The sequence below is a fragment of the Anomaloglossus baeobatrachus genome, chromosome 2, assembly GCF_048569485.1.
Source record: "Anomaloglossus baeobatrachus isolate aAnoBae1 chromosome 2, aAnoBae1.hap1, whole genome shotgun sequence".
Taxonomy (NCBI): domain Eukaryota; kingdom Metazoa; phylum Chordata; class Amphibia; order Anura; family Aromobatidae; genus Anomaloglossus; species Anomaloglossus baeobatrachus.
Window position 1 is genome coordinate 425,665,607 of NC_134354.1, and position 12,847 is coordinate 425,678,453.

The 12,847-nt window shown below is 44.9% G+C and overlaps 1 protein-coding gene across 1 annotated transcript in view; it reads left to right on the top strand.

Moving 5' to 3' along the window:
• The window catches only part of NT5C1A (5'-nucleotidase, cytosolic IA), a 70,750-nt gene that overhangs the window by 18,616 nt on the left and 39,287 nt on the right, over nucleotides 1-12,847 (top strand). The window contains exon 2 of the mRNA XM_075336218.1: nucleotides 9,822-9,989. Coding sequence (XP_075192333.1) covers nucleotides 9,822-9,989 — 168 coding nt within the window. The remainder of the gene's footprint in view (nucleotides 1-9,821; nucleotides 9,990-12,847) is intronic.

Genomic DNA, 12,847 nt, shown 5'->3' on the forward strand with positions numbered 1-12,847 from the left:
GATACTGTACCACATAATAGCCTTATACTAAAGCTTCAGAAGCAAGGACTAGGGGAAACTACATGAAACTGGGTAAGGAATTGGCTAAAAGATAGGAAACAAATAGTAGTCATAAATGGTACAGTTAGGTCCAGAAATATTTGGACAGTGACACAAGTTTTATTTTAGCTGTTTACAAAAACATGTTCAGAAATACAATTATATATATAATATGGGCTGAAAGTGCACACTCCCAGCTGCAATATGAGAGTTTTCACATCCAAATCGGAGAAAGGGTTTAGGAATCATAGCTCTGTAATGCATAGCCTCCTCTTTTTCAAGGGACCAAAAGTAATTGGACAAGGGACTCTAAGGGCTGCAATTAACTGTGAAGGCGTCTCCCTCGTTAATCTGTAATCAATGAAGTAGTTAAAAGGTCTGGGGTTGATTACAGGTGTGTGGTTTTGCATTTGGAAGCTGTTGCTGTGACCAGACAACATGCGGTCTAAGGAACTCTCAATTGAGGTGAAGCAGAACATCCTGAGGCTGAAAAAAAAGAAAAAATCCATCAGAGAGATAGCAGACATGCTTGGAGTAGCAAAATCAACAGTCGGGTACATTCTGAGAAAAAAGGAATTGACTGGTGAGCTTGGGAACTCAAAAAGGCCTGGGCGTCCACGGATGACAACAGTGGTGGATGATCGCCGCATACTTTCTTTGGTGAAGAAGAACCCGTTCACAACATCAACTGAAGTCCAGAACACTCTCAGTGAAGTAGGTGTATCTGTCTCTAAGTCAACAGTAAAGAGAAGACTCCATGAAAGTAAATACAAAGGGTTCACATCTAGATGCAAACCATTCATCAATTCCAAAAATAGACAGGCCAGAGTTAAATTTGCTGAAAAACACCTCATGAAGCCAGCTCAGTTCTGGAAAAGTATTCTATGGACAGATGAGACCAAGATCAACCTGTACCAGAATGATGGGAAGAAAAAAGTTTGGAGAAGAAAGGGAACGGCACATGATCCAAGGCACACCACATCCTCTGTAAAACATGGTGGAAGCAACGTGATGGCATGGGCATGCATGGCTTTCAATGGCACTGGGTCACTTGTGTTTATTGATGACATAACAGCAGACAAGAGTAGCCGGATGAATTCTGAAGTGTACCGGGATATACTTTCAGCCCCGATTCAGCCAAATGCCGCAAAGCTGATCGGACGGCGCTTCATAGTACAGATGGACAATGACCCCAAGCATACAGCCAAAGCTACCCAGGAGTTCATGAGTGCAAAAAAGTGGAACATTCTGCAATGGCCAAGTCAATCACCAGATCTTAACCCAATTGAGCATGCATTTCACTTGCTCAAATCCAGACTTAAGACGGAAAGACCCACAAACAAGCAAGACCTGAAGGCTGCGGCTGTAAAGGCCTGGCAAAGCATTAAGAAGGAGGAAACCCAGCGTTTGGTGATGTCCATGGGTTCCAGACTTAAGGCAGTGATTGCCTCCAAAGGATTCGCAACAAAATATTGAAAATAAAAATATTTTGTTTGTGTTTGGTTTATTTGTCCAATTACTTTTGACCTCCTAAAATGTGGAGTGTTTGTAAAGAAATGTGTACAATTCCTACAATTTTTATCAGATATTTTTGTTCAAACCTTCAAATTAAACGTTACAATCTGCACTTGAATTCTGTTGTTGAGGTTTCATTTCAAATCCAATGTGGTGGCATGCAGAGCCCAACTCGCGAAAATTGTGTCACTGTCCAAATATTTCTGGACCTAACTGTATATTCTCTAAATGGACTACAGTCAGCAGTAGGGTGCCGCAGGGATCTGTGCTAGGACCGATTCTTTTTAATCTCTTTATTAATGACCTTGTGAATGGGATTGATAGTAAAGTGTCAGTCTTTGCTGATGACACCAAACTATGTAGGATATTAAAAACTGACCTTGATAGTGCAATATTACAAAAAGATCTGGATAAGATGTCAGAATGGGCAAATACTTGGCAAATGAGATTTAATGTTGATAAATGTAAAGTAATGCACCTAGGAAGGAGTAATCCTATAACTGCATATACATTAACCCCTTCACGACCTTGGACGGATCTATCCGTCCAGGATCGTGTCCCGTTAAGCCCCGCCCCCTGCCGCGGGCAGGCGACGTGGATCGGCACACATATCAGCTGTTTTCAACAGCTGACATGTGTGCCTGCTAGCCGCGGGTGGAATCGCTTCCACCCGCGGCCATTAACCCCTTAAATCTTGCTGCCAAAGTCTGGCAGCAATATTTAAATGCGCGCGGCCATGTTTGTTACTTACCGCCGCCCCCACCGGAAGTCACGTGTGTTATCACGTGACTATCGGTGGTTGCCATCGTAGCACAGGGTCATGTGATGACGCCTGCTGCTATGATGCTTCACTTTCGTTTTCCCTCGGCCGAGAGCAGAGGGAAAACCAAAGTGACTGAATCTGCTGTTTACAGCTGTATTGCTGTGATCAGCAGATAGCGATCGGATTGCTGATTGCTATAGCCCCCTAGGGGGACTAGTAAAATAAAAAACAAAAGTAAAAAAAAAAGTTTTAAAAAATAAAAAAAAAAACAAAAAACCTAAAAGTTCAAATCACCCCCCTTTCCCCCCATTGAAAATTAAAGGGTTAAAAAATAAATAAATATACACATATTTGGTATCGCCGCGTTCAGAAATGCCCGATCTATCAAAATATAAAGTCAATTATTCTGATTGGTAAACGACGTAGTGGCAAAAAAATTCCAAACGCCAAAATTAGGTTTTTTTGGTCGCCACAAGTTTTACGCAAAATGCAATAACAGGCGATCAAAATGTAGCATCTGCGCAAAAATGGTACCATTATAAATGTCAGCTCGAGACGCAAAAAATAAGCTATCACTGAGCCATAAATCCCAAAAAATAAGAACGCTACGTGTTTCAGAAAATGGCGCAAAACGTGCGCCACTTTTATTGGACAAACTTGTGAATTTTTTTAACCCCTTAGATACAAGTAAACCTATACATGTTTGGTGTCTACAAACTCGCACCGACCTGAGGCATCACATAGATACATCAGTTTTATCATATAGTGAACACGGTGAATAAAATATCCCATAAACTATTGTACGATCCCACTTTTTTTGCAATTTTTCCACACTTGGAATTTTTTTGCCGTTTTCCAGTACACTATATGGTAAAACTTATGATTTCATTTAAAAGTACAACTCGACCCGCAAAAAACAAGCCCTCATATGGCAAGATTGATGGAATAATAAAAAAGTTACGGCTCTCGGAAGAAAAGGAGCAAAAAACAAAAACGCAAAAACGGAAAGTGCCCGGGGGCTGAAGGGGTTAAATGGAAGTAAACTCCGGACTACAGAACAGGAGAAGAACTTTGGTATTCTTATTACAAATAAGCTGAGCAACAGTACTCAATGTCAGGCAGCAGCTGCTAAAGCAAACAAGATTTTAGGGTGTATAAAAAGAGAGATTAGATCCCGTGATCCCAACGTATTGTTACCCCTCTATAAATCACTTGTAAGGCCACATCTGGAATATGGGATCCAGTTTTGGGCTCCACGTTTTAAAAAGGAGATTCAGAAGTTAGATTCAGTTCAAAGGCGGCTAACTAGACTATTACAAGGAATGGAAGGCCTCCCATATGATGACAGGTTGAAAAAGTTAGATATGTTTAGCTTAGAAAAAAGACGTCTCAGAGGAGATCTCATTTATATGTATAAACTAGAAGGTGGCCCGATTCTACGCATCGGGTATTCTAGAATTTACGTATTGTGTAGTTCATGTATGATTTTTGTCATATATATATATATATATATATATATATATAGATGTTGTTGTGTGTAGTTACCAAGTGTTTGTGTAGGGCGCTGTACATGTTCTGGGTGTTGTCTGGGTGTGATGGGGGGTGAGAGCGGTGTTGTTTGTGTGTTGCGTTGTTTGTGGAGCGCTGTGTGTCTGTAGCGTTGTGTGTGTGTTGCGCAGTTTGTGTGTGTGTGGTGTGTTTTGGGGGGAGGTATGTTTTGTGCAATGTGCGTGTTGTGCGGTATGTGCGTATATTTGTGTGTGCAGCGTTGTCTGTGTGTGTGGGTGTCTGTGTAGGGCAGTTGTTTGTGGTTCCCAGTGTGTGTGTGTGGTGTGGTGTGTTGTGCAGTGCGCGTGTGTGTGTGTTGGGGGGAGGTGTGCACTTCCCATCGTGCTCCATCCCCCATGCAGCGCACTCCCCATCGTGCTCCATCCCGTATGCTGCGCACCCCCCATCGTGTTCCATCTCCCATCCTGCGCACTCCCAAACGTGCTCCATCCGCCATGCTGCGCACTCCCAAACGTGCTCCATCCGCCATGCTGCGCACTCCCCATCGTGCTCCATCCCCCATGCTGCGCACTCCCAAACGTGCTCCATCCGCCATGCTGCGCACTCCCCATCGTGCTCCATCTCCCATGCTGCGCACTCCCAAACGTGCTCCATCCGCCATGCTGCGCACTCCCAAACGTGGTCCATCCGCCATGCTGCGCACTCCCAAACGTGCTCCATCCGCCATACTCCGCACTCCCCATCGTGCTGCATCCTCCATGCTGCGCACTCCCAAACGTGCTCCATCCGCCATACTCCGCACTCCCCATCGTGCTGCATCCCCCATGCTGCGCACTCCCAAACGTGCTCCATCCGCCATGCTGCGCATTTCCAAACGTGCTCCATCCGCCATGCTGCGCACTCCCAAACGTGCTCCATCCGCCATGCTGCGCACTCCCAAACGTGCTCCATCCGCCATGCTGCGCACTCCCAAACGTGCTCCATCCGCCATGCTGCGCACTCCCAAACGTGGTCCATCCGCCATGCTGTGCACTCCCAAAGGTGCTCCATCCGCCATGCTGCGCCAGCATCAGCCTCTCTACCTGCAGCATCAGCCTCTCTCCTCCCAGCATCAGCCTCTCTGTCCCCAGCATCAGCCTCTCTGTCCCCAGCATCAGCCTCTCTGTCGCCAGCATCAGCCTCTCTGTCCCCAGCATCAGCCTCTCTGTCCCTAGCATCAGCCTCTGTCCCCAGCATCAGCCTCTCTGTCCCCAGCATCAGCCTCTCTGTCCCCAGCATCAGCCTCTCTGTCCCCAGCATCAGCCTCTGTCCCCAGCATCAGCCTCTCTGTCCCCAGCATCAGCCTCTCTGTCCCCAGCATCAGCCTCTCTGTCTCCAGCATCAGCCTCTCTGTCCCCAGCATCAGCCTCTCTGTCCCCAGCATCAGCCTCTCTGTCCCCAGCATCAGCTTCTCTGTCCCCAGCATCAGCCTCTCTGTCCCCAGCATCAGCCTCTCTGTCCCCAGCATCAGCTTCTCTGTCCCCAGCATCAGCCTCTCTGTCTCCAGCATCAGCCTCTCTGTCCCCAGCATCAGCCTCCCGCAGCATCAGCCTCTCTGTCCCCAGCATCAGCTTCTCTGTCCCCAGCATCAGCCTCTCTGTCCTCAGCATCAGCTTCTCTGTCCCCAGCATCAGCCTCTCCGTGTCCAGCATCAGCCTCCCCATCCCAGCCTTCCCCAGGATCAGCCTCTGTCCTCTCAGCCTCCTCCAGCACGCCGTGCTCCTCTGCCGACACTCACAGATCCGATCACATACACTCACACACACCCGATCGCATACACTCACACACACCCGATCGCATACACTCACACACACCCGATCGTATACACTCACACACACCCACACACCCCCACCCGATCGCATACACTCACACCCACCCGATCACATACACTCACACACAAAGACACACACACTGACGATATTGCACATACGCGCTGATACTCACAACATCCGGGGATATCACATGCTTCTGGCCATGTGATCCCCCGGCAGGTCCTGGAAGCTCACAACAGCACATAATCGCCGCCGAGAAGCAAGCGATATCCCAGGATGTTGTGAGTATGTGGATGCGATGTGATGTGTGAGGTGTGTGTGAGTGTGATCTGATTTGTGTGTGTATGTGTGTGTGTGTGTGTGTATGTTCCGCAGCTGCAGGACCTTGATGTGTGGATGCGATGTGATGTGTGTGTGAGGTGTGTGTGAGAGTGAGTGTGAGCCGGTGTACACTGGTAACTATGATACACATCGGGTAACCAAGGGACCTTAGTTACCCGATGTGTATAATGGTTACCAGCTTTCACGGCCTCCGTCAAGATCCCAGCATCGCAAGGTTATGTCTGGCGCTGCCGGGATCCTGACGGAGCCGGTGTAGAAGCAAGCGATATCCCAGGATGTTGTGATGTGTGAGGTGTGTGTGAGAGTGAGTGTGAGAGTGAGTGTGATCTGATGTGTGTGTGTACTCACCTGGGAATCGGAGCTCCGTGTCAGTTGGGCCAGAGCGAGCGTGCATTGCGTGAGGGGGGCGGGGCCTGCAGAGAGCCGGGGCGAGAGGCCAATCCGTGTGGGGGGGCGGGGCCATGGCGAGCCCAGCGGCCAATCAGCTTTGTGTCACCGTAAGGACACAATTTCGGAGCATGACAGACAGACAGACAGACAGATAGACAGACAGACAGACAGACAGACAGACAGAATAAGGCAATTATATATATAGATACATGTGTGGTCAATATAAAGGACTGGCACATGACTTATTTCTTCCAAAGACAATACTAAGGACCAGGGGACACTCACTGCAAGTGGAAGAAAAGCGATTCTGACAGCTAAATAGGAAAGGGTTCTTTACAGTTAGAGCAGTCAGACTGTGGAATGCCCTACCACAAGAGGTAGTAATGGCAGATACTATAACAGCTTTTAAAAAAGGGCTAGATGATTTCCTCAGTACACACAACAATGTTGGTTATAAAAGACTTAGGGGTACTTTTCACGTTGCGTCATCGCTACTGCGATATCGTCGGGGTCAAATCGAAAGTGACGCACATCCGGCGCCGGTAACGACGTCACAACATGTAAAGCCTAGGAGAGAGGATGAACGAACGTGAAACAGTCAAAAATCGCTGATCTGTGTCACGTCGTTCATTTTCGTAATGTCGGTGCGTCCGCAAGTACGATGTTGTTTGTTGTTCCTGCAGCTCCACACATCGCTGTGTGTGAAGCCGCAGGCCCGACAAACATCTCCTTACCTGCGCCCGCCGTCCACCGGCAATACGGAAGGGAGAAGGTGAGCGGGATGTTTACATCCCGCTCATCTCCGCCTCTCTGCTACTATTGGCTGCCTGCCGTGTGATGTCGCTGTGATGCCGCACGACCCGCCCCCTTAGGAAGGAGGCGGGTCGCCAGCCAGAGCGACGTTGCAAGGCAGGTAAGTCCGTGTGAAGCTGCCGTAGCAATAATGTTCGCTACGGCAGCTATCACAAGATATCGCATGTGCGACGGGGGCGGGTACTATCGCGCTCGGCAACGCTATCATCGGCTAGCGATGTCGCAGTGTGCAAAGTACCCCTTAGTGACAAAATGTAGAACTGGTGGAGGAAGGTTGAACTAGATGGACCTAGGTCTTTTTTCAACCTAAGTAACTACGGTATGTAACTATGTAACTATCAATAGGAGGCCATCTTTAGATCCTCAGCAAATTCTAAACCCTTATGATCCCCCTTATGTGTGCCTAAATCTTTGACAGAATGGGGTTTTTGCCACTGATAATAGCAAATACCAAAAATATCATTAACCACACCAGCTAACGATCATTGCAGCCACTGATAATTTCCAAACCAGTACAGAAAATAGGGATTAATAAAAAAAAATGCAATTATGTAGTGTATAATGAGGACTTTTCAATTACTGCCCATAATGCAGTGCCTAAGATGAGTTGGCTTTAACTCTCTTGTGATTCCTTCTATATAAAACTCATTTAATTGCATATTAATATTAGACTTAATCAACACTGCAGATGTAGAGGGATCATTACAGTCCCTATACAGTTAGGTCCAGAAATATTTGGACAGTGACACAATTTTCGCGAGTTGGGCTCTGCATGCCACCACATTGGATTTGAAATGAAACCTCTACAACAGAATTCAAGTGCAGATTGTAACGTTTAATTTGAAGGTTTGAACAAAAATATCTGATAGAAATTGTAGGAATTGTACACATTTCTTTACAAACACTCCACATTTTAGGAGGTCAAAAGTAATTGGACAAATAAACCAAACCCAAAAAAAAATAATTTATTTTCAATATTTTGTTGCGAATCCTTTGGAGGCAATCACTGCCTTAAGTCTGGAACCCATGGATATCACCAAACGCTGGGTTTCCTCCTTCTTAATGCTTTGCCAGGCCTTTACAGCCGCAGCCTTCAGGTCTTGCTTGTTTGTGGGTCTTTCCGTCTTAAGTCTGGATTTGAGCAAGTGAAATGCATGCTCAATTGGGTTAAGATCTGGTGATTGACTTGGCCATTGCAGAATGTTCCACTTTTTTGCACTCATGAACTCCTGGGTAGCTTTGGCTGTATGCTTGGGGTCATTGTCTATCTGTACTATGAAACGCCGTCCGATCAACTTTGCGGCATTTGGCTGAATCTGGGCTGAAAGTATATCCCGGTACACTTCAGAATTCATCCGGCTACTCTTGTCTGCTGTTATGTCATCAATAAACACAAGTGACCCAGTGCCATTGAAATCCATGCATGCCCATGCCATCACATTGCCTCCACCATGTTTTACAGAGGATGTGGTGTGCCTTGGATCATGTGCCGTTCCCTTTCTTCTCCAAACTTTTTTCTTCCCATCATTCTGGTACAGGTTGATCTTGGTCTCATCTGTCCATAGAATACTTTTCCAGAACTGAGCTGGCTTCATGAGGTGTTTTTCAGCAAATTTAACTCTGGCCTGTCTATTTTTGGAATTGATGAATGGTTTGCATCTAGATGTGAACCCTTTGTATTTACTTTCATGGAGTCTTCTCTTTACTGTTGACTTAGAGACAGATACACCTACTTCACTGATAGTGTTCTGGACTTCAGTTGATGTTGTGAACGGGTTCTTCTTCACCAAAGAAAGTATGCGGCGATCATCCACCACTGTTGTCATCCGTGGACGCCCAGGCCTTTTTGAGTTCCCAAGCTCACCAGTCAATTCCTTTTTTCTCAGAATGTACCCGACTGTTGATTTTGCTACTCCAAGCATGTCTGCTATCTCTCTGATGGATTTTTTCTTTTTTTTTCAGCCTCAGGATGTTCTGCTTCACCTCAATTGAGAGTTCCTTAGACCGCATGTTGTCTGGTCACAGCAACAGCTTCCAAATGCAAAACCACACACCTGTAATCAACCCCAGACCTTTTAACTACTTCATTGATTACAGGTTAACGAGGGCGACGCCTTCAGAGTTAATTGCAGCCCTTAGAGTCCCTTGTCCAATTACTTTTGGTCCCTTGAAAAAGAGGAGGCTATGCATTACAGAGCTATGATTCCTAAACCCTTTCTCCGATTTGGATGTGAAAACTCTCATATTGCAGCTGGGAGTGTGCACTTTCAGCCCATATTATATATATATAATTGTATTTCTGAACATGTTTTTGTAAACAGCTAAAATAACAAAACTTGTGTCACTGTCCAAATATTTCTGGACCTAACTGTATATAATGCAAGGCAATGTACAAACCAGCATGAACTAATGCATATTGTACCGTATATTTGCTTATATTCCAAATTAGCAGTAAAGGAAATTTTCATAAAAGTGGAGATTTCTTTGTGTGAAATTATAAATTGATATTTTTGAGACACAACAGTTTTAGAGAAGGTGGTTAGTCAACAATTTACAGCAAAACCCCATGTGTACAGTAAAATTACTATTATGAGTGATCCAGCCTATTAATGGACTTCATTTGCTTTTTCTACTTTCAGCCAAAACCACACAATGCAATCACTATTGCTGTTTCTTCTCGTGCACTTTTTCGTATGGAAGAAGAAGAAAAGGTTTTTGAGGAACGGGGACTAGAAGAGTATGTGAAATACCAACTGGAACATGAGAATGAGCCATTTAACCCAGGAGCAGCATTTCCATTTGTTAAGGTAAGCCACAAAGACGTTATCCGTTTACGGTACATCCACATGTCTGACATTTGCTGCTTAAAAAGCCGTGAAGATTTTTTTTTTTGTGGACTTCACAGCATTTAATTAAGAGTCAAGACAGCAAAACACTATATCACCCTTTGAGGCAATTGTCGCAATATCACCCTGATCTTTAATCATTCTTCTTTTACATGGCCTCCTGCGATGATATATTATCACATAAATCTGGCTTTCATTGACTGCAGCTGTCATATACAAATACATAAAAGATACAAAAAATAAAATAAAATAGAGTATAAGTGCAAACCTGTATAGGTAGAAGACTGTGAATGCTCACCGGGACCACACGGTGTACCCTATTCCACAGCAAGGTCCATGCCCTGTAGATAGATTGTCAATGAATAACAATAATATTTATTCATTTATATAGCGCCATTAATTCCACAGCGCTTTACATACATCAGCAATACTGTCCCCATTGGGGCTCGCAATTTAAAGTCCCTATTAATATGTTTTTGGAGTGTGGGAGGAAATCCACACAAACACGTGGAGAACATACAATCTCCTTGCAGATGTTGTATTTGGTGGGATTTGAACCCAGGACTCCAACCACTGAGCCACCGTGAATGAACACAATTATACAGGCATAGATAGAGAAATACAAATATTGCAAATATTACGCTACGTGACAGCAAAAAAACTAAAATGCATAACAAAACTCAATACAGCTAGATGTACAACAAAATGAAGTAAACATATAGCTGAGATTATAGCAAGAGCACTATGTTATGTGTGACTCAATGTAATGTTGCTAGATGTTGCATTAATACAGGGTGGGTCATTTATATAGATACACGTAAAAGAAATTGGGAATGGTTGATGATATCAACTTCCTGTTTGTGGCTCATTAGTATATGGGAGGGGGGAAACTTTTCAAGATGGGTGGTGACCATGGCGGCCATTTTTATTCAGCCATTTTGGATCCAACTTTATTTTTTCCCATGGGAAGAGCGTCATATAACACATCAAACCTATTCAGAATTTCACAAGAAAAACAATGGTGTGATTGGTTTTAACGTAACTTATTTGTTCATTAGTTATTTACATTTTTATGACCACTTATAAAATGTATTGAAAGTGCAGCCCATTGTGTTGGATTGTCAATGCAACCCTCTTCTCTCACCCTTGACACACCGATAGCAACACCGCAGAAGACTAGGCTGGACTCAAGGCAGGGGAAGGGGCGAAACAAGCAATGTATAGTATGGTCAGATCTTACCTTGTGATAAAATGTATACAATATAATACACATGAAACAGGGTGATTACTAAGTTTGGAGAGGAACAGTCAGAGCCTCTAAAATTATATTTTAAAAACACATTACAGGCCTCAATGCACTGCTTTAATATTAATACACTTTATAATGAAAATACTGTTCTGTGGTCCTTGATAACCATATTCATAAATGCTTGAGATACAATTAATTTGCCTTTTGAAAAGCACTAATCTATACCTAATAAAACTTAAAAAAGCAATTATTGCCATCATAATGTTACTGGACAAAACCAACCAAAGACGAACATTGCTAATAAAGCCACATCATGACCACATATTATCACTGCAGTCACTGATGATTACTACCATACTGTTACTGAAGAAAAAAAAAAAACTAAAATTAATTGTTACCACTATACTGTGTCCACATACACTGAACAAAAATATTACGCCCAGTGAGCCAGGCGTAGCAGTATCACATGTAGTAAATGTGCTTCTCTTGTTGCACAACATAACTGTACCCCCCTTTTGAGCCACACACATAATAATTAATGTTGAGCAAGCACGCTCACCCCTGTTCGATACTCGGAGCTCAGCTGAGTATCGCGGGTGCTCAGTTGTGTCGTCCATGAAACAAGAACACAATGGACAGGCTGCTTCCCTACGTGTGTGCAGGCACCCGAGGGAGAGCCATTCACAGTGTCTGTATGGCTCTCACTGGGGTAAAACAAAGTTTTCGAATGTATTATGGCAAAAGATAAAATACTGCCCTTTCTCTTCCAGCTCTGTTTACGGTTGGCTGTATGTGAGCGGACAGCCAAACTGCCCTATCAGTGACTTCCATTATACACGTTACTCGAGTTGAGTCCTTTTAGATCATCTGACCTGCTTGACTCGAGTAACCAGCACCCGAGCATTTTATTGCTCATCCATCACTAGTAATAATGGCACCTTTTGTGCTTCATACTCTGGCACTGTGCCCAGAACAGTAAGGGCTCATGCGCATGTAACTGCTGAATATTCTGTAGCGATTTGACAGCACATGTGCAATTCAAATCGCTACAGAAACACTGCATAATGAATGCAATTTTTTTGCAGAAAAAAGCCAATTTCATGCGCTATGGCTGCTGCCCCCACCATAGACAGAGTGGGAGCTGCATCCATAGCGCACGGAATAATTGACATGCTCATTTTATGAACGCACGGATTTGGGTCAAAATTTTAGCACCCAAATCGCTGCGTTCATAAAAGCATCGTGCGCACGTGTCATGCACAATCTTCATAGATTTTCAGGGGATGCAGGATGCATGCATTTACGCTGCAGTGCAATACGCAGCGTAAATGCATGCTATTACGCAACGTGCGCACGAGCCCTTATAGTTTCTCCTTTAGGCTAGGGCCACACGGGGATTACTGCGATCCCCTCGCATGACACTCGGCTCACGCTGGCAGTACCGCAGAGCCGAGTGTCATGCGAGTGTCCCTGCGACTGAGGTCCGATCGTGCGAGTGGATCTCAGCTGCGGAGGGTGTGCCGGCCCTGAGTAGGGGCGGGCCGGTGCTGCAGAGGGGAGGGAGGGATTT